This window comes from Eretmochelys imbricata, chromosome 27 (assembly GCF_965152235.1).
Source record: "Eretmochelys imbricata isolate rEreImb1 chromosome 27, rEreImb1.hap1, whole genome shotgun sequence".
NCBI classification, from domain to species: domain Eukaryota; kingdom Metazoa; phylum Chordata; order Testudines; family Cheloniidae; genus Eretmochelys; species Eretmochelys imbricata.
This window is the reverse complement of record NC_135598.1, coordinates 10,223,658-10,245,656: the sequence shown is the minus strand read 5'-3', so window position 1 is coordinate 10,245,656 and position 21,999 is coordinate 10,223,658. Positions and strand designations below refer to the sequence as shown.

The window sequence follows — 21,999 nt, the reverse complement described above, 5'->3', positions numbered from 1 at the left end:
GTCCCCTGTGCGTGAGTTAGGTTTGGGGCCCCCAAGGAGCTGTCCGGGGCTAGATTCGAACCCCCGTCCACACCCTGCAGTTACAGCCTCATCACGTGACCCCCAAGGTAGCTTCCGCTCCCACGTTGCAATAATCTCCAGGACTGAAGGGAGAAGGAGTCAAAGTAACTGGGATTCTCTAGCCTCCCCCTTGGCCAACTCTACGGTCCTTGGGAAGGCGATCAGGCAGCCAACCAATCAGAAGTCCCAAAGGAGCCAATCAGAACCTGGGGACGTGAGCACGTCGTCGCCGTTTCACGCAGGCCGAATGTCCCGGATTTTGGTAGGCGGGGACTCATCCAGGAGAGCCAATAGGGAGCGCACGTTCTGTCCCCACGAGGCAACGGGGCAGCGCACGTTGCGTGGCGGCGGCCAATGGGAGTGGAGGACGCTGAGGCACAGGGCAAGGTGAGCGGCGGGGCGGGGCTTGCTCTCCTGTCTCAAAGGGGCTGCAGCTCGGGGGCTCGCGTGGGGGTGACCGTCCGCAGGTGAGGTGCCCGAGCTGGCTGCTGCTGGGCCTCGGCTCCGGCTGCAGCCCGAGCTTGGCTCGCTAGGGCGGCCGCCTTCTCCTCTGACCTTCGTGGCTGGGGCAGTGGGGGGGGAGGCAGAAAGGGGGGCAGTTGAGGGGAGGGGGGAGGCAGAAAGGGGGGCAGTTGAGGGGAGGGGGGAGGCAGAAAGGGGAGGAGGCAGAAAGGGGGGGCAGTTGAGGGGAGGGGGGAGGCAGAAAGGGGGGCCTTTTACTGATTTGCTGCACCCTCCCCCTTATGAGGGTGGGTCTTGATTATGACAATAGGTGTATTTTTAAAGTGTAGCGGCTAACAATAACGGTGTGTTTTAAAACTGGCATTGACAGGGAAAGCTGTACTGTATCTTATTCTCTGGTCAACGGTGAAACTTTAGGCTCCACCCCACCAGAATTCGCCTCTACCTGCTAACAACTTGTCCCTGTGCTGAATGAATCTTTTAAATATACTAGCTTTAAAACTTTAATCTAGGCAATCCCTTAGTTTATTCTTCCCATCTTGGCCCTCATGGTGACTTTCCACAATTGGAGGTCACTGTCTTGCTCATGCTACTTCATCTGTGTGGTTCTCTCTTGTTTCTGAGGGACTGACTCAACCCTTCTGTCAGCATCCATTGAAAGCCAGCCTTTTCTTTTAGTTTAGTTTATTATTGAAACTCAGCAAAACCCTTTTGTGAGCCTGTGTCTGAAGGACACCAAGTAAAACTACAACAAACTTTGGCAGAGAGCGAGACTGAGTCGTAATTGAAGGGAGAATCAGGGAAAGGAAGCAGGACAAGGATAAGGCACAGTAGCTAAATTTTGTTTATAGTTCTCCTGGGGAGCGTATGTTGATCTGATGTGCATTCTACTGTAAAGAGTAACATGAGGTTTGGGTATGTGTTGTTCCTTTTCAATGTGTTTTTGCTTTCTTCTCACTAGATCAGTCAAAATGCAGACTCCAGTGGCCCTCCTTGCTTCTCCAGCTCTGGTAAGCAGCTTTTTGTTTGCAGAGGAGTAATGCCAGGAGGTGGGGATGCAGCTACCATGGTAAATGAAGGCATTTCTGTTTAGAGCTGTGTTCAAAATGCTGTCCCAGACACCCTTCTATTTGGGATGTGTTATGGTGGATAACTTTCAGTCCGGACTCCTTGACTGGGGGAATCAAGGTCGTCTGTGGTGTTGGTGAAGGGAGGGTGGATATCTTCTCAGTCTCCATAGGGTTGTATTGTTATGCAAATCCAGAGGCTGAGAAGATATGCTAACCTATTGTGGCTAAGGGTACTGCCACCTCCACTCTTGATAGGATTCCTTCCTAGTTGTAAGTCCCTCAAAGTGTACAACACTGGCTCAAAACTCAAATATAGTGGCACTAATTATACTTCAATAGTGTCTTGTCCTTAGATTATAAGTTATTGTTAGTCAGCTAGCTTGAGTCCCTGAGACATTTGCTTTCAAATTTTATCAGTGGAGTTGAGGGTGACTCTTAATTTCTTGTTCCTGACAAAAGCTGTTCAAAGACCCCAATAGATGACTGTAAACTGCCTTCAAATCTAAGGAATGTGGAGGTGTCCCATTATGGGTTACATGTCTTTCTTTCACTTCAGTTCCGCTGCTGTTCCAGGGCTCTGGCAAGGCCGGTTTCCATATCTGTACTGAGCAGGCCTGAGACTCAGACGGTACAGGTAAGACTAAAGAAAATTGCCCCTAGCTGCCGTAATTGTGTCTCTAATTCTAACATCTTGAGATGAAATGCCTCCTTGTCGTGGTTAGTCCTGTCATTAATCACTAGCCAGATGTATGTGGGTTTGGACAATGGAGATACTGTTTGTCTTCAGTGCGTGGCTCAGGTTACCAGCTCGAATGGCTGGTGACTCTGTACAGAGATTGAGGGGGAAGGGGAGGATAAGAAGCCTGTACATTAAGCAATGGCTAGAGGTTGTACTATGGGTTGGAGTATTGCCCTACCAAGATGCTAGGGTTGCCTTTCAGCTGGGCAAAGTTTGGATGCCCTTGCTGTACCTAGAATAGAGGATAAAATGTAGACAGACACTTAATGAATGTATTCAATTAAAATAATGTTGCTGTTTGGCTTCTTCTCCCTTCTCCCCACAGCTCTCTGGTGTTTCCCATCTACAGCTGGCTCACCGGGAGTTCCAAACGAGCACTACCTCTAGGGATATCGATACTGCTGCTAAGTTCATTGGTGCAGGTGCTGCCACAGTTGGGGTGGCTGGTTCAGGAGCAGGTATTGGAACAGTGTTTGGCAGCTTGATCATCGGCTATGCCAGGTAAGCAAGCCACTGGCTTCAACTCTACTTCCCTGTTCCAGCAGTCAGTTTTGTAGGCCCTTTTTGTAAACACTCAGTTTTAGCTGTTACTTATTTTGTAGGAAAAGGACATTGAGACTGACAACAGCAAACAAAAAAGTGGGAGAGGAATAAGAAGGTGAATTTAGAACTGTAAAAAGAAAAGGAGTACTTGTGGTGTTCCAAACCCCAAGGAACCATTTATAATGAGGATCTTACATTTTCATAGCATCTTTTATCCACACACATCCCACAGGCTTTACAAATTTAATTCCCAGTTAATACACGCTAAGGAATTACTTTGCCCATCAGTGAAATGAAGGCACCTCTGGGGTAGAAAGTGACTTATTTACACTGCTAAACAGCTACACTACATAGTTTAAGACAGGATGTAAAGAATATCAATCACTTCCTCAGTCTTTCAACATGTTTACAACACCTCAGTAGAACTTCACAGCTGCTGCCATCACACAGAGGGCATAATGCCATTAATGCTTGGTAAGGGATTGCTGCCTGATAAAATAATTCTGTGGAGACCAGCCTTTGGGGTTTAGGGGATTGCACACAGACATGCTAAGAAGCCAGAGAAATGCCTTGAACTACTTTGGCTTTCTCTCACTTCTTTCTCTGCTCAAACTTAATGCATGTGTGTGTTCTGAGTCTCCCACTGTCATGTCCACATTCATCCGTATCCACTATTCTGTGGGATCCTGTCTTCAGGAGGCATAACCTTACCACTGAATCCAGTAGCTTGTGAGAGAGCATCCTTAGCTCCTTGTGGAATAGATTTGTTTTTTTCTCACTTAGGAATCTGTTTTTTGATGTGTCCCTTACAGGAATCCCTCTCTCAAGCAGCAGCTCTTCTCCTACGCCATCCTGGGCTTTGCCCTGTCCGAGGCCATGGGACTCTTCTGTTTGATGGTGGCATTCCTCATCCTGTTTGCTATGTGACAGCCTCTGGGCCAACCCATGGCTTCCATCACTCTGTGTCCTCTCCGGTTTGAGTCTGCCTCCTTCACCAGAGCGTTCCAGATTTATAATTAAACACAAGCTTTTCTCTTAATAAACTGGTTTCAGACTCCTCCTTTCTCACACTCAATATGGCCCAGTGGTGAGGCCTGGGATGTCCTTAGGGATTCATCTTCCATGGTATACTGATAAAAGAAAGTAATCTTGTAGGATTTTTAAAGATGACCCAGAAGGATAAGAATGGTGGGCTGCGGGAGAAGGTAGCTACTGTAAATAAGGTAGCAAGATAAGTAAAGTTGGCTGGTTGCTACTAAGTGACTTGAGTCTGCAGCTTTATACTACCATAATAGCTTGAGGGAAGGGCCACTGGTGCTGATCACACTCATAAATACAATGGTCTTACACAAATCTGTTAAGATCTCAAAAGACACAGCAGATGTTGCCATATTACAGCAGATAACTGCTTAAGCTGATATGAGACAGCACCATTCCCTCATATCAATATCTTAACTGGTGCCTCTCTCATGCAACATCTGAAACTGGGTATCTTGAGAGTCTCAGAAGGAAAATTTGAGCATATCTGGTGGTAGTAATTGAATGTGGGTAAGATATCTTTCATCATAGGAGAAGTTCCAACAACACATGCCTTATGCGTCTAACTTCCCTGTTGTGTTAGAGAAATGGGGTGGGCCAAAGGTCAGGGTTTAAAATAGCTGTCCTCAACCAACCTTCCCTGGGTTCTTTGCATCAGCTTCTGGTAAGCAATATGTAAAGTGGTACCCAGTGAAGGTTATTTTTCCACTTGAAAATTCTGATGATCTGTCACTGATACTCAGACATGAATACATGGATTTTACTTCCGCGGCAGCTGTGCATGACTGACAGTGTTATAACAGAGATTGGAACATACCATAGAGAAAAGCACCAAGACTCTAACAGGTTCTAAATCAACTCAATTAAACTTCCTCTGGTATCTTAGTGCAAAGAAAATTATGTGCTTAATAAAAATTGGAATATCACAACTCTGTTGAAATCTTACCTGGTTCTCTGCTTCTGATAATTTAAAGCCCTTGTTGAAGTTCTAGTTTGACCTTTCCTGACAATGTGAATTTTAAAATGGATTGTACTAATAATGAGGGTGCTTTCTCATTACTTAGCTATCAGAGTAGCCTTATGAGGCAAACAGTAACAAGGAGTCAGAAGAAATCCCAAAACTCCCCTGTAGGAGTAAGAAAGTACCCTCAGGAGGCAGGGAGTGTGTTGAAGAAAATGGCTTACTTGAATCTCAGAGGAATCCAGGTTGAAAGTTGTTGGCTAAATATACATAAATGACTGTGAAAGGACTATGCTATTTTAAGTAGGTGACTTCTGTGTCCTGGTGTTTAGCTAGTTAGGGGCATTCCCCTTGCATGGCTGGAACTGCTTTGTGTACATGGTCATATGGTACCATAGCTAAGGCTCTACAGTTGTGTTTCCTAGGCAACTGCTGTATTAAGTGAGCTAAAACTCACTTAATACAATGAACCTTGTCCTGTTTTTCCTATCTTACACAAGCCCAGTATCTGCCTTTTTCTGAGGAAAGTGATTATGTGGGGAGCAAGTATCTGTGTGGAGAGAGGAGGAATCTGGGACAAATGACATTGTGTGAAATCCCAATAAAGAGGAAGGCAGGGGAAAAGGATTTGGAATGAATGTAACTTGTCCTGAGATAGATAGCTGAGATAGGTGGACTGCTCTGAGGATGTACATAGTCCTGCTGGAGGGGATCACTGTACACGGAGCAGGATCAATGACTTTTTAAATGAAAAGACTCTTGAGACTTAGATCCTCTAAGGTATTTAGACACCTAACTCTTATTTCAATGGAGGTAAGGTGCATCATCAGTACCTCTGAGGATCTGGGCCTGACTGGTTTGTTTATAGGTGTGGCTTCTTAACATGCTTGACTTACCCCCACTCAAGGTTGGCCTTAAGCATAAATAAAGGAAGCGGCTATGTAGGACTCTACAATCGTCCCACATGAGCCTGGCAGCTCCCTCTTTTCCTCTCTGGCAGTAGGAAAGATGGGAGTGGCAATAACACATCACTGGTGCCTTTATCTTTTTCCATAGGGCCACATAGGCCCTCACGTGGAGGATGGACTTGTATTAGGGGTCTCTCACGTCCTGGTTGAGTACCCTATCCACTAGGCTAAAGGTTATAAGGGAGCACCTCCTCCTGGCTGTTTTGTTTTGGGTTCCACATGTGACTTAGTGGGCCAAATACCTATCTTCCCCAGGAGCGAGGCTCAATAGCAGGGTAGGCAGCTATCTCTATGAGAGGGTGGGGGGTTAGCATACGCCCCTTTCAGCTTCTTCCTGTGGCTAGCTTAGGTGGCTCTCTCTTCCCCATTCATTGTATAGGGAGCTTAGGCACCTAACTCAGGCTCTGTGGATTGCAGAGCTGTTCCTATGATTTTCTGGGTGCCTAAAAGTTAGGCATTGTGATGCTGAGCATCGTGGCTCATACGTCCCCGTGTGGAGCCCATCCCCTTGAGCCCATTTAAGGGTGATGCTTGCATTTATTGCAGTGTAGTTGTAGCTGTGTCGGTCCCAGGATATTTGAGAGACAAGATGGATGAGGTAATAAATTTGATTGGACCAACTTCTGTTGGTGAGAGAGGCAAGCTTTTGGTTTATGATAGACTTATATCTTCTCAATGATACCTGCTTCATAGGGTCTGCTTGCCTGGTGAGTGTAGACTCTATGTATCAGGATGTATGCAATATGCCTACTCTGAAGTGAGTTAGCTAGTTTAATGAAAAGCTCTATATACATCAGGATCTTAAAAAGCCCAAAAACCTGTCCATCTTAAGTACCCAGTTACAATGAAACAATCTGGAGTCAGATATTGTTGCTTGTTTTATCTGGCCTCTTCCAGTGTAGAATTGTACCCAAGAGGGAAAAAGTGATTAGTCAGTCAGCCATGAGTCAAGTGATGAGACAGAAGCACAGAGTAGAATCCCCATCAGCTGATTAGACTCTTTGATATTTTCCCATTTGTAATCTAAATTTCAAGACTACCCTTAGCACTAGGTGTCAGGAATAGCTGTGGAATAACTGGATCTTACAAGGGGATAACCTAGAACAGGGGCTGCTGTGGCAAATTGTACAACATACATAAAAACACAGCAAAGGTACTTTCATCTTAGGATAAATTGTTGGGGGTCACCCCAGAGCAGGGGGTGCACAATGACCCCCTGATCTACACCGGCAGAGACCCAAGGACAGGTGAGTCTTCCTAATCCAGGGGTTCTCAAACTTTTGTACTGGTGACCCCTTTCACATAGCAAGCCTCTGAGTGCGACCCCCCCCTTATAAATTAAAAACACTTTTTAATATATTGAACACCATTATAAATGCTGGAGGCAAAGCGGGGTTTGGGGTGGAGGCTGACAGCTTGCGACCCCCCATGTAATAACCTTGCGACCCCCTGAGGGGTCCTGACCCCCAGTTTGAGAACCCCGGCCTAATCCCATCTTCCAAATTGTGAATCACAACTCCTGATTGGGAACCTTTTTCTATGGTGAGGGTGTATTGTGGGGGTGGGGGCATGGAGCTCCCCTCCCCTCTCCTCTCCTCCGCAAGAGATATTTGTACAGATGTTTCTAAACCTGTTTATTTTCTATGCACTTCTTTTATTTAAGGTGCCAAGTCGCCCTCCCCTCCTCCTCACCCCTCCCTGTTGGTCTAATTGTAAATAAAAGGCCACACATTGCTTTCGGGTATGTTAAAGCATGGATTGCTGGGAGGTGTACTCTCTCTGTGTTGCTCCTTTCTAGTAGAGAAATGAGTCACTGCAGACTGCACTTTGGCCTTCCCTGGCCTTTGTGACTCACTCACTGAATTTGAAATTACTTATTACATTTGACTTTCCCTGGCAGAGATCTCTTCTGCCCCCTCTAATATCCTGGGACCCACCCGGTTCTACCTGCACTGCATGCATTCAGGCTGTGATGCCATGTGATGACATCATCAATGCCGTCACACTGATACAGCATCACCCTCCACCAAAAGCACAGGCCGAGGACAATGCTGTCATGACACCCTGGCACCAGCCTAGCTGCACAGAGCCCTGCCCCCTGCAAAGTCTTGCACCACCAGGCCACGCCCACTGCCTCCTGGGCATGAAAAGCAGGGCACTCCTCCTCCTCCTCCCCGCTGCTGGGCGTCTCGTTGATTGGATTGACACTCTACTCCCAGAGGAGACTCTATGGTCCGCAACTCGTTGGTTGAGGGTGGGGGACGCTCTAGTGAAAGGCGTCTCCTGGGTGGCCAGCTCGGGAGCGACACTCTGCAGCCCGGAGGCGACTCCATGGTGCTGAGCGGAGTGCTCGCGGCGGCGGCAGGGCGGGGCGGGTGGACGCTCTGGCCCGGATTCGGCGGTGGAGGAGCCGGGTGAGGGCCGCTCTGGCCGGCGGACTCGCTGGTGTGGAGTCCCGGAAGCTGCGCTCTCCCAGACGGGGCAAGGGCCGCGGAGAATGGCGGAGAGTCCGGCAGCGGAGGAGGCGGCCGCGGCGGCGGTGCTGGCGGCCGCCACGAGCGGCGGGGTCCCGGCGGGGCCCGGGGGCGGCGGAGCGGGCAGCCCCGGCGTGTTCATCCCGGCCGAGCTGTGGGCGGCGGCCGGGTTCGGGGCGCCCCCCGCGGGGGCCGGAGCCCCCCCCGGGAGCGGCGGGGCCCCCCTCGCCGGGCTGCCCGCGGCCGCCGCCGCCGCCGCGGCCGGGGCCGCGCTGCTCACTCACTCCGCCTTCTGGGACCCCACGGTGAGCGGCGACTGGGACAGCGAGAGGCCGAGCCCGGCCTGCCTGCTGCGGATCAAACGGTGAGCGAGCCGGCCTGGCCCGGCCGCCTCCGGCCGGCCTGCTGCGGATCGAGCCGGGGACCCCCGCCCCGGGGGTGTGTGGGGGGGGGGGATCTGTAACTACAAACCCCGTCTCCCGTGGGCCCCTCCCCCGGGATAGCGCGCGCCCCAAACCTGCCCCCCCCTCCCCAGTTCTCCCTGATCCGGGCCAGCCGGTGCTGGGGCATCCCCCGTGGGGCTCCAGTGTCTTTCCCTGGGAGCTCCGGGCCCAGCCAGTACCCCGCCTGCCTGCTCGGGACCCGGCGACCCCCCCACCTTCCCCAGTGTCGCAGTCCTTTCTCTTCCTGCCGGCCCTCCCCCGCGGTGCTGGGGTAGCCAGGGGCTTCCCAGGCGAAATCACCGCTGAGTAAATGCCCTGTCATGGTGACCGCTCCTTGCTCTGTTCTGGATTTCTCTCCCGGCTCCTCCCCCGAAAAGAGCCGGTTGTCCGTGCTTGGGGCCTTCCCCCTCCCTCTAAAAGGAGTACGAATCTTTCCCCGTCCCATCTTGATCTCTTCCAGCGTCTTGCCCTTTGAGCCTAGGGTTTTGGGACTGGCATTACCAACACTCACTGTCCCATCTGCCTGTGGGCCATAACCACTTGGGTAGCCTCTACCCCATGGATGTCATCAGCATCTGTGCTAGGGACAGGACGAACTCTTCCATGTTGTTCTCTGTGGCCTGAGGCCACCTATGGAGACACCTATATATCCTAGGGAAGTGGATGCATTTCTTTATGCACTAGCACTTACAGCTTTCCACAAGGGAATGTGAGACCCCCACACACGGGGGGAGGGAGAGCTCAGTGGTTTGAGCATTGCTAAACCTAGGGTTGTGAGTTCAATCCTTGAGGGGGGCATTTAGGGATGGGGGGCAAAAATTGGGGATTGGCCCTGCTTTGAGCAGGGGCTTGGACTAGATGATCACCTGAGGCCCCTGCCAACCCTGATAGTCTATGATTCACTCATCACCCCTTTGATCTTGTCCCCAGAGGTATCTGCAGCTCTCTAGGTTTTAGTAGGCTTCCCCAGGGTTAGGAGAACGTTCTGTGCATCAAAATGCTTTAGATTCCCTCTGGCTTTGTTGACACAGTCTAGTTTCAGCTCACTGCTGCTGCTCGAGACCCAGCATGCTAATGCCGCATTGTATTTATAAAGCACTTTTCATCCAGACAGATCCCACAGTGATTTGCAGGGTGTATAAATGTAAGATCATGTATCCACGTCTCGGGTGGAATGTGATAGCTGTTCTCCACGTGCAGCAATGCCGTACAGCACAGGAGATGAAGCATCCCATGTCCACATGAAACGTCCTGGGAAATATACTAGACAGAATCAATTATCCACCACTGAAATTTGGCAATTCATATGCGTCAGCAGCTTCTTGCTAAAACTGCCGTAGTCTATTTCGGTGATCACGTTTATCATTTTAAAGGGGGGATTAACAGAAACTTCCTCCCTCTGTCCCCACCTGGTTAAACCATTCTTGCTGCTACCAGTGGCTAAGAAAATGTATGAGTTGTTGAGTTGTATGAAGTCATATTTTGCCCCATACATGCAAGGATCTCAAAGCCCATACATTGAATTCAGCCTCACAACTGCATTTTTGCAGGTGCATACAAGAGAGGCAAAGTGACTTCCCCGAGGTTAACAATGAAGTTGTGTCAGAGACAAGAGTAGCGTTCTGATCTCCTGATTCTGTCCCGTGCATTCAATATGATACCTCACCTGACTAAAACTGCCTCTACTTAATCTTAAAATTTAATCTGTTGTGCCAGCTGTCTGCCAATGAGTGATCTGAAACCAAGTATCTCTGTGCATCTGCAAATTAGTAGTTTTGTATTAGATCAGTAGGGGAATAGGTTTCTTTTTTGTGTTCCTAGATTGAATTTTATAAGGTGTTACTGGCCCACCCATAATCCTATTCTTTCATTTGCCTGAGTGGTGCTAACTGAACAATTCAGCTATTTCCTGTCTAACTGCAGTATTAGAGGCTGCCTGTAAAAGGATTGCTCACATTAGGTCTGGCATGTTGATAAACTTTAAAACAATATGTTGTTGTATTGTTATAAATATTGGCCTTATTTCAATAGATTCTTCCTCTTCCCTCCTCACAAACATTACTGCTTGCCAAATGATTGCATATCCTTGTTCTACTGCTGGTTACAAAACTCCTAGAACTTCACCATAAGATGGTACAAACTATGCTTCCAGTCCAAATGGATGAAAGCACTAACTTGATAAGAAGTTGAGGTTCTCCTGTCACTTCAGAAGTTTCATCTGCTTAGTCATACTGCTGAAACTTTAGCTCAGCTCAGTTTTCTTTACGAACAGGAAGACTTTTTTTAAAATCCTTTTGTGGCTGTGTGCGACTCACCTCAACACAGGGAGCAGCACTCTCGCTGTTAGAGGTAGAATGCTGCTGTATGTCCCCCAACTCACAATGAGTCATATCTGATGCCATGTCTCTTGTTATGTATTTTGAGAGTGTGTGCACTCCTTCTCTCCTACAGCTCTTCTTCTGGATAAGCAGGAACAGCTTAGCCAGAAAACAATGAAGCAGCAACAAAATAAAAAAACAAGTGCTTTCAGTAACAGGTTTATTTTGTCTCTCACACACACTCTCTCATACTCTGTTCTGTTCCTTGGATTGGTCTGGACCCTGAGGGAGATAATGGCTAATTCCTGTTTTCTTTGTTCAGGGATATCATGTCCATTTATAAGGAACCACCCCCTGGAATGTTTGTTGTGCCTGATCCCCATGATATGACTAAGGTAAGTGAATATCCAGAACTGATCCAACTTTCTCCTTCTGTGTGTCTTCTTTTGCTGGCTACTTTAAGAGTTAATCCATATAAGGCTTGTCCATACCATTTTGGGGAGAGGGGTAGGGAAGAGTCCCATAGATCATCCTCAAAAGGTTGTAAAAGAATAAAGCAGCTTAAATTTTCCTGGGGACAGTGAGACGGGGCTGTGTTTTAAAACTGGAGGGGGGCTTTCAAGGACGCTAACTTTGTGAAGTGATAAACTGTGGCTCTGCAGATCAATCCAGTAGAGCCGCCATGGCCATATGACTCGGTAAAGCACCTATCCTGCTGGTTTCATGCTGCCAATGCTTGAAAACGATCAGTGGGAATGTTGAGGAACAGCTGACTCCGCTGTGAGCACCACTGGGCTATGGGAAGCTTCCATCAGAGACTGGGGGTGGTAAATGTGGTAGTCAGGAGGCATCTGTGCATTGGGTGCAGAAACTTCAGATTAGGCCATGATTCAGACCCAAGCTTATGCAGAGAGGTGTAACTTGCACTCCCTGTGCTAGCCTGCATCCTTGTGCCCCAGTGGAGGTGTTCTTGGAAGATGCCTGTCCATGTAGTTTCTGCTAAGTGTCACACTGCAGTCAGGATACCCTAGTAAGCTTGCAGACGCTGGCTGCTGAAAGGATGCATTTGATGCAGTGCATCTCCCAGCCTCCATGCCATATCCAGTCTTTGGGCTGCACTGGTTTCCTGTGAGGCTAGTGGTGGAGGAGAAGTTGCCTCCTCTTTTCCTGTTGCTGCAAGCTTTTCCCACCTCTCCAACAATCTTTCCACTTCCAGGTACCACCAGCACTAACCCTTGGCTGAAGTGAGGCCTTTGGGTTTTAAAATACTGCAAGGGAATAGTTCTTGGAGAGAATTCCTATATACAAGAATACTCCATATTCTGAGTGTATACTCAGTATTTTAATCATAACTTTGGTCCAACTTGATGCTGGAAGCTGAAAATACACACCCATTTTCCAACAATGCATTAGATCATTGACCATGTCTTAAAGCGTCTTAGTCTTGGCATCTTCTTGCAAATCACGAGGAGTTAAGAAGCATTTAAAATTGATCAAGTGAGCACATTTGAAATAGCACAGAAGGAAATAATCTTGCTCAGGTAGTAATTTCACCTGCATGTGATCAGGATCTTCAGAGGTAACTTTACAGTGAGGAGAGAATGCTCCTAACCATAGGTCCTGGCTGAGGAAGGTTAGTGATCCGTTTAAGTACAAATCAGTGCAGTATCTTCAAATTAAGAAAAATCCTCTTGCTGGTGGAAATTCAGAAGTTGGAAAATAAAGGTTGGGGATGGAAATAGGTAGTGAATATTTTTTCTTGTTAGTTGTTTTTTGTTTTTAAATCTTTCAACTTTTGAAATGTCGAGCTCTTCCGATGAAGTACTGTTTACTCTGCATTTGGCTGCGCAGACATGGAGCGGATGCATGTGCAAGTGTGTGAGGCATGTAAATACGGCTACGGGGGCATGCATCGCGCACAGGTGTGGCAGAGAAATGTATAAGTGAGTCTGGCAGGGAGGGGAAAGAGTGGACTGTGTATGATGTGCTTGTGGGAGAGGCCTGGTCGTGAGCTCTGTATCGCGATTTCTTGCACTTGTTTGGTTTTGTTGAAAATTTCACAGTGCTGCGCAATTTTGAAGTGGTGCGCAAGATGGGCTTTTGTTTTACAGATTCATGCATTGATCACAGGCCCATTTGACACGCCTTATGAAGGGGGTTTCTTCTTGTTCCTGTTTCGCTGTCCTCCAGATTATCCCATCCACCCACCAAGGGTCAAACTGATGACAACAGGGAATAACACAGTGAGGTTTAACCCCAACTTCTACCGCAATGGGAAAGTCTGCCTGAGTATTCTAGGGTAAGAGAAGATTTCACCTGTTTCAGGGGGAAGCCAGGAGTTTGCTGTAGGCAGTTCTCTGCTGTATGTGACCCTCTTTGCATATTTAGGTCCTGATCCTGCAGTGACATCTGCCTGCACAGACTCTCTATGGAGTTGCTTGCACGATGGAGGCCTTAAAGCTGCCAGAATTTAGCAAAAATGCGAGTCTGACTTTCTTTGAACCTACAAAAGCCAGGACTGAAATTCTGTTCTCTCACTCCATTGTGCCTAAGTAGCACAGCACTCCTCCCATCTCCCCCCATAGAGTTTTGGCCTGAACTTTGCATTTCTTCTGCTTTTGCGGTTTGAAGGCCGACCCTGATTGTTGTTTGAATGTAGGGTGTTTTTTTTTTTTGGTGGTTTTAATTTCCCGTGTGTGTGTGGTTTTTAAAAAAGAAATTAAAAAAAAAAAAAGAGAGCCACTAAGAACTCCCTGGAAAGCTGTTTAACTGCTTCTCTGCTTCCGCTTGTGCTTGGTGCAAAACCATGAGTAGGATAATTATTTTAAGTCCCCACTAGAGCACTGCCTATTCAAACAGCGGTTTTACAAACTTCGGCTCCAATTCTGCAGATGCTTAATTTTAAGCATGGGAGCAGTCCCATCAGCGTCAATTGGACTACTGTGCTTAAAGAACATGCATGGATGGTCCCAATCCTGCAAACACATCATCCCTTCCCTGACACGTTAACAATGCCAGGGCAGGATCTTGAGTGCCGCTGGGCACAGTGCAGCTCAGCGTGAAGCCAGTGCAAGTGGCAGAGGCTTGTCGTCTCACAGGGTTGGGTCCTAAATTAGAGCAAACACAGAACAATGGTTTAAGGAAGGAAGACTATTCATTGATGTGATGGGAGGGGTTTTGAAACGGGAGGCACTGAGTTGGGCAGACCACCTCAAGCTCTTGGGACGTGCATCAAACTGAAAGGCGCAGGGGAGGTGGAGGGAAAAGGAGCAGCAAAATGAAAGGGTTTAGAAAGCGTCTCATGTGCCAGGTGCATCCCTCTTTTGAAATGCTGCCATTCCAGGGGGGGAAAGGATCTGTAGCAAAGGGCGGCCAATGCAGAGTTTGTTGTTTTTTCTAGAAATGTCCCTCTGCATAAAGGTGTGCGCACCCCTGCATGTGGCATAGGGACCAGTAGATCTTTGCTACTATAGGAGGCAGTGTTGCTTAATGCATAAGACGACTGGACTAGGATTCAGACCTGAATTCTAATCCTGCTTCTGCCACTGATCTCCCAGATGACCTTGGGCAAGTCACTGCACCTCAGTTTTCCCCATCTATAAAATGAGGATAATGATACTGACCTCTGCTGTAAAGTGCTTTGAGATGGAAAGTGCTATATAAGAACTAGGTATTATTATTCAAGCAGAACATTTTTCAATATTAACCCTGATGTTGGTCAGTTTCCCCAGGCGTGCTACTCTTTTCCCTCTGCCAGGCACTTCAATGCTGGCAGTAAAGTGAAATTTACAAAAATCTTACTTATCCAGATTAGTGTTCACAACTGGGTGAACAGAAACACTAACTTCAACCATAAAAGCTTCTGAACACTGCAGATCATTGGGGGCTCCCTGTTTTTCTTGTCCACTTCCCCTTCTGGGTAGCCCCCTCTAGCTTTTTCTGATTTCCTAAACTAGGGTTTGTTGATCTTTGAGAATGGTAACGGTGAAAGGGGAGGTCACTGAGTCCTATTCTAGGTCTTGTGTTTAAATACGTTCCTGTGTTTATGATGTTTCAGCACTTGGACTGGTCCTGCTTGGAGCCCAGCACAGAGTATCTCTTCAGTCCTCATCTCCATACAGTCTCTGATGACTGAGAACCCCTATCACAACGAACCTGGCTTTGAGCAGGTAATACTTCTGATTGAGCATGGTTTACTCCAGTTCTGGAATGACTTGACTCCTGTGTCATTGTCGTCACACACTCACACACACGCTCTCCAACTGTGTCTCTCTGCAAAAGGGAATTCAATCAGTCATCCTGAGGCTATTCAAGTCTTTGGTGTTCATCTCTCCAGATACCAGCGATGGGTGTCCTGCAAACACCTCTGGAAAGGAGAGCTATTTTTAGCTGAAGGGAGTGTTGTCTAGTAGTAAGAGAACTGGGAGATTCCTGCTTTCTGTTTCATTCTTTGTTGCTGAGTTGCTGTGACCTTGAGTAAGTCTGTTAACTGCGCCAAGCCCCAATTTACCCCACATGATAATACCTGACTTGCAGAAGAGCTCAAATACTTGTAATTCCTTTTGAGATTTTTATGGTGGAATATCCTGTCGGTACTAATGGTCACCTGGTTTATACAGACAGCATGGGTTTAGAAAGTGTTTAGCCTTCCTGCCACAGATCCCATTTTAATTTACATTATAAGAAAGGTAGTGGAATTAACTGGAAACAGACAGAAAACTGATTATATCTGCAGCGGCTTTTTCTTGTTCTGCCAATCTGTGCTGAAAGTAAATGGCTTCCCTGGGATGTATTGTGTCCTACGTGACCCAAACTGCTCAGGTTATCCTGGTCTACGGTCCCTAAGAGAGGAGAGAGAGACTATTGTGCTGGCTTGAGTTGATCCATCTCCTCAGCTACCCGAATCCTGGGATCTGGGAACATGTGGAATCTCTTACCAGCTTTTCAGGATAAACTAGATCACTGTACTTTGAGCAGGCAGATCTGAGGAGAGTTCGCTGCAGAGTGTGAAATCCTTATGGCCCGAAGGGAAGGGATAATACCTGTTTACCACACGGACTCAGTGGAGCAATTTCCATTTACAGGAGAGGCACCCTGGGGATAGTAAGAACTATAACGAGTGCATTCGGCATGAGACTATCCGAGTAGCCGTGTGCGACATGCTGGAAGGAAAGTGTCCCTGTCCTGAGCCTTTACGGTAGGTAATGGGGATAGAGGAGTGAATGCACAAACGTGGCCCCATCTCGTTCTGAACAGTCAGGGTCCGCTTTAACTGGGCGCTTCTGTATGCTTCATGTTCGCTTGCTAAGTCGCTGTCAGGGGCTGGATCTCTGTCGAAGGGGCAGCGTCCTACGTTGAACAGGGTGCCAGGAACTCTTATCTTGGTGTTTCCGAACTCCTGAGTTCCAGTCCTAGCTGTGTCACGGTGGGCACTGCTAAACCCTCTGTTCCCATTCCCATATTGTAAAGGGGGATGACGTGTCCCTGTCTTGCTTGCACGGGTGGATGGCTAATTGTTCCTGATGTGTACTGAGTTTAATATTTATACAGCACCTGCACTTGTTCCCTGCCCTGCTTTGTCTCACGATACATCCAATCGCTATATGACGACCACCTCCTCCTGCATACTCTTGTTCCTGGTGTGGTGTAATTCAATCAGGGCAGTGACACAAGTTAATGCAAACCCCGTGTGTCTGAGGTTCTGCTGAGCAGCGGGATGATTGCCTCAGTTGCCAGGGCAGACTTTTTGAATGCTTGGATCGTCCACGTACATTTTTAAGGCATACACAGAGTGTTGTGGATTAGATGAATGACACGTTTGCTTAACTGAATGGTTTCAGAGTAGCAGACATGTTAGTCTGTATTCGCAAAAAGAAACGGGGTACTTGTGGCACCTTAGAGACTAACCAATTTATTTGAGCATGAGCTTCCGATGAAGTGAGCTGTAGCTCACGAAAGTTCATGCTCAGATAAATTGGTTAGTCTCCAAGGTGCCACAAGTCCTCCTTTTCTTTTAACTGAATGGAGTCTCATGTGGCCACGAGGTGTTGAGACCATCGCTTAAATGCTCGCTCCGCCTGCATTGACCATGTGCTCTTTTGTGGCATTCCAGGGGTGTTATGGAGAAGTCTTTCATGGAATACTTTGACTTCTACGAGGGTGCATGCAAAGAGAGGCTTCACCTCCAAGGACAGACAATGCAGGTAAGCTGCTGGCAACCCTCCTTTCCATGCTACGACTTCATTAGAAGGGTGCAGTTTAATGACCTGTTAGCTGGCACATCAACACTTCCATTTCTTACAATCTATGTGGTGAAAAGTGTTGTCTGCTTGCTGAGATTATTTTTATCTTGGCTACCTCCTTCAGCCACGGTAGCCATCAGCTTGCCTCTTGACATGGCTAATTTAGGAGGGAGGAGAATGGGAGTTCCTTATCTGGAGGGAATTTAAGAAATTCTACCCTTCATGTGCTTTGATTTCACATCAGCCATGAAATAAGGCTATGAGAAATTCCTATTATGTACTGTTTTTCCTCTAACACAAAATGTCTGCTTAATTCTCTGTCTGTTGGTGCCAATTGTACTTCATTTGAAAGTTTCCTCTGAAAGGCAGAATTTGGGGGGGGATACACAAGCTTAAATGTGCTTGTATTTCCTCTTCATGTGGATCAGGGCCCTACAAGTAGTGTTGGATGCGGCCCACATAACATATTGTGGGCTACATATGTGGCCCACAACGGTAAATAGGTTGAGGACCACTGGTCTATCCTCTGACTCATGCTAAGAGAATAGGAAACTACCACTGCTTGGACAGTAGTGTGATTCCAGTAGGGCAGTTCCTATGTCCCGGTCAAAGGTTTAGCTAGCTGGTGGTTTTTCTGCTGGCTCTGGCTATGCATCACTGGAGTTCTAGGATTTCCTCTAGTCTCTTCTTAAGGGCCTCATCACTGTGTTACTCATTATGCAATACAATCCTGAAAAGTGGGGGGTGAGGCTTCTTCCTGCTCTCCAATCCTGAGAACAAGCTCTTGCAATTTTTTTATCTGCACTAGCCTACGTGTGGAATCAAAGGTGCTTTGCTGAGGCCCGCTCCCTTGAGGTGCCGAGTGCCTTCAATTTCCATTGATTTCGCGGACACAGTACAAGCCACTGAGCTTTTCCTAGCACTGCTCCTGAGCCACTCATCAAAAAAACCCTGCTTTTCTTACTGCTGATTGCTAAGATATTTCAGTATGAATAGAAGCTGCTTCTGCTCTAATCACCCATGTCCTGACTGTCCCATTAAAAGATATCACCATTGATGAAAGAGAGAGGTGATTAATTTTATGACCGAATATCTACCCATGCCCTTCATTGTCAACAAACAGCCCTGTAATCCATAAAATGAGAGCACCCGCAACGCATGACAAAAGCAGACCGCCTGTGTTTGGACTGAATAGTGCCACCAGGCAACACTGTCTGACTCACATCAGCTGGAATCTTTAGTACAGTGACTAGAGAGGGTTATGACTTGAGGAGCTATTTGGGAATGGCACCGATCACATTCTACGGTCATAACTGCTGCAGCTGCAAGGAGCCGAAGTCCTGGACCAGAACCCCATTGTGCTAGGCGCTGTACAAACACAGTGCTGGTCTTACTGCTGTGTTCCTGTCCCCAACCGTTGTAAATTGTAGCATAGACCCACTTCATTAGATGAACCACAGATAAAAGAAAGAATGGTGTGAAAACGAAGCCATTCCAAAACGTTGAGGTCAGTGTCGTCGTCAGCAGCTTTCCCATGTGAGCGTAGTGTTTGGGAAAGAAGCTGGCTTTTTGGTTTTTGGAGTCTAAAGTCCTCCTATTTATCCCAGAGCAGGTACAGCATGGGCAGTGCAAGCTTCCTCCCAATTGCTCTGCCAGTGTGGTCCCATCAGGGTGTGAGGGTAGAAGCTAAATCTCTCTTGCCTGTTTGCCACTGCCCAACTGCGAGTGACTGTAGGCAAGTGTGGTCACTTGTGTGCCTCAGTTACACTATCTGTAAAATGGGGGTGATACTTGCCTTTCTTTATAAAGCCTCTATAGCACTACACGAGGTGTTAGTAACTAAGTCCTTAGTCTTTCCTACTGAGACTGTCCCTCTCTTCTGCCTGAGACCAATCCATCAGTTCTTTGAAACTCTGGTTCAAATCCAGCCAGTGTCCACTCAAACCATCTGGCTGCAGAAGGTAAACTGAGTTCCCTCAAGTTTATTTTGCTTGGTTTTTTTCAGAGTGCATTTAAAAGAGCCAAGGTCCCCTATGCTCTGCATTGACACTGACGAACCCCTAACCTGCTTGGCAAAAAGAGGTTTAACCAGTGTGTTTGGCCAAAATGTCTCTCCTTGCCCTGCAGTTATCTGCTCAGTTGCTGTTGCCTGCCCTTGTGGTGGGTGTGTTTCATAGATGCCACGTAGAGTGTGATGTACTTTAGCACCATATAAGTGTGTGTCTAAATCTTGTGTTCCTTCCTCCTCCCCACCCCCAGGATCCTTTTGGTGAGAAACGAGGCCACTTTGACTATCAGTCCCTATTAATCCGTTTGCAAGGAATTCGGCTGAAGGTGCAAGAGAAACACCAGCAGGAGAATGTAGAAATAGACTCTGACAGCAGCTCCTCGGAGACGGAGACAGACACTCAAGGGAGCTCCAAGGCTTAGAGGTCTCTCTCTATGTGAGAAACCCAATTGTGGGGATGGTTCTGTCTTCGAACTCTAGAATTACCCCTGACAGACTTGAGAACCAAGCCAAACCCAGAGTGGCTAGAGCTGGAAGAGGTCTTCTGTCTCCTTTAATGCTCTGGTGGATACTGAACAAGAGGACTTCATGCTAGACAAAGCCAAGCTTGTGATAGGCTACTCTAAAAGGTACTTCCTATGCTAGAAAGCTGGAGCATGTGGCATCAGGTTATTTTGGAAACACCTACACTGGGTGGCTTTTTTTTCTTTATTGGATTAAAACAATGAGATGTAGAATGCAAGTCCGTTTTACAGCTTTTCTGTTCTTAAATACCCAGTATGTGCCCTTCCCTCTGGCCATGCTGAACTCCCAAGGACCAGAGCTGTAGGAGCACTTGGCTGGAGTCCATGATACTAAGGGGCCCACTTGCTGCTTGCCTAGGGTTAACTTCTGTCTGGGGAGAGGTGGGGCACAGGTGCTCTGCATAAGCCCATCTATCTGCTGGTATCTCTTCTAGACAGACCAAAGATAAACAGGGTGGACTCCTAGCTTTCTTTCTGAAAGCTTCATCCAGTCCCTGGGTCGCTTTTGCTGACTGGACTTTAGGTGGAAGAGGGAAAGGGGGAAGGGAAGGGGGGAGGAATGGATGCAAGCTGTAAAAGCTTATAAATCAAGAGCAGATGCTTTTACTCTGGAAACTTTGGAGAGAAAATCACTGGGGTTTTTTAAAAAAAAAAAAACACTCCCTCCCTCCCCCAATCTAATTTTGTTGTATTTGTTGTTTTATTTTTTTTAATCTTTGGCTCTTCTAAATGGAAGTGCTGTTTCCTTGACTGCTGTTTGCTTTCAGCCCCTGAAGTCACTGTTGTGTGTGTTTGTTTTTTTGTTCTTCTGCTAATATTTTGATCCAGGACAAATAAAATGCTAGGATAAGGGACATTTATAAGCAGGGAGCCATCTTCATGGAGCGAATGTCAATAGCAGCAGAACATTCCCTTGCCAAACTTGGCCAGTGGTAAAACTAGTTCTTAAAGCTTTGATAGTTCTAACAGCAGTGTCTCATTTTGAGCAATTCATACCTCTTGGGCAGGTGTCTGCTGGCTGTGCGTGCCATTACATCAAGGATGTATTTAAAGTAAGGGGCATGGAGATGAAACACACCCAGGTCAAGCAGGCAGATAAACAGGCCTGATTGAGTTTACCATCACCAAACTGGGTGGTAAAATGTTTCCCAGATGAAGGGCTTAATCTTGTTTTACAAGAGCACTGATTTAAAAGTTGAGCACATACTATGGTGCACCAACCTCCCTTCTCCCCCCCCCCCCGCCCCCCCAAAAAAAAATCCTTTGCTATAATCCTCTGATTCTTATTGTGGCATGGAAAGAAGCTCCAGGTCAGGTAACTTTGTTCTAAAGAAATTGTCTTTTTTGTAGATCAAACTGCTGTTTTCAAATGTCCCATGGGTTGGTGAATTATTTTCAATACAGATTGTTTCTGTAGAATATCAACTATTGTAAATTTCATCCTGCCACTTAAGGAGCTTTGAGAAGTTGAAAGATTCCTGAATTCAAGCTGCCATTTAACAACTCAACCTTTCTACTGAACAAAATCTCACCTTGGGTCTGTCATTGGTGTGGTTTAGAATGGAACCCTATCTTCTCTGAAGGGAAACTTACATAGGACACACCAGCTGGAAGTAAATAAAGCAGTTTACTCCTTGATATAAGGTTTCATGGAGGCATATTGGTATGAGAAGTCTGAGCTGTGCTACTGTGATGCCTGTTTAATCCCCTTGTAAATTTCACTGGTTTCATAAATCAATAGTATTTCCACTTTAAAATGGGTTAGAGCTGGGCCTCTAATGCCTTCATAAGGCAGATCTGGTTCAGAAATATGTATGTGGTGCATGTGGCATTACCATCCACACACACAATGCCTTACTGTGGACACCATTCACCTAAGCATGTGGCTGTGAACGTATTAGTTTTATAGCGTTGTTACCTGTCCTGCTGTTTCTGAATGTTTCCATTTCAAAGTGACAATCCTCAATGACTGCTCTAGGCAGACATGGTTTAGTGACAGAATTTTAGACCTAATGATTTGAAAATATATGCACAAGAGTCACTATAAAACACCTTGTTTATATATAATTGTACATAAGATTTTTTTGTGCAATAAAGTTTGTTTTGGCAGAATCTAGACTATTTATTTTTTCATGGGGAAGGGACTTGA

The 21,999-nt window shown here is 46.9% G+C and overlaps 2 protein-coding genes across 3 annotated transcripts; both read left to right on the top strand.

The window, feature by feature from the left end:
* The first annotated feature begins 292 nt into the window (after positions 1-292).
* On the top strand, positions 293-3,917 carry ATP5MC1 (ATP synthase membrane subunit c locus 1). 2 transcript variants are annotated; one of them, XM_077806228.1, is made up of 5 exons: positions 293-447; positions 1,484-1,532; positions 2,149-2,226; positions 2,657-2,832; positions 3,687-3,917. In XM_077806228.1, the coding sequence occupies exons 1-5, from the start codon at positions 308-310 to the stop codon at positions 3,799-3,801; spliced, it is 558 nt and encodes a 185-aa protein (XP_077662354.1). In that variant the 5' UTR covers positions 293-307; the 3' UTR covers positions 3,802-3,917. The 2 variants fall into 2 exon arrangements, with proteins under 2 accessions (XP_077662354.1, XP_077662355.1); XM_077806229.1 differs by lacking the exon at positions 293-447 and adding an exon at positions 449-527.
* Positions 3,918-8,171: 4,254 nt separating this feature from the next.
* Positions 8,172-21,962, top strand: UBE2Z (ubiquitin conjugating enzyme E2 Z). The gene is made up of 7 exons (XM_077806021.1): positions 8,172-8,679; positions 11,399-11,471; positions 13,188-13,375; positions 15,134-15,245; positions 16,161-16,273; positions 17,189-17,279; positions 19,578-21,962. Exons 1-7 carry the CDS (start codon positions 8,339-8,341, stop codon positions 19,746-19,748), a joined length of 1,089 nt encoding a protein of 362 aa, XP_077662147.1. The 5' UTR covers positions 8,172-8,338; the 3' UTR covers positions 19,749-21,962.
* Positions 21,963-21,999: the final 37 nt, after the last annotated feature.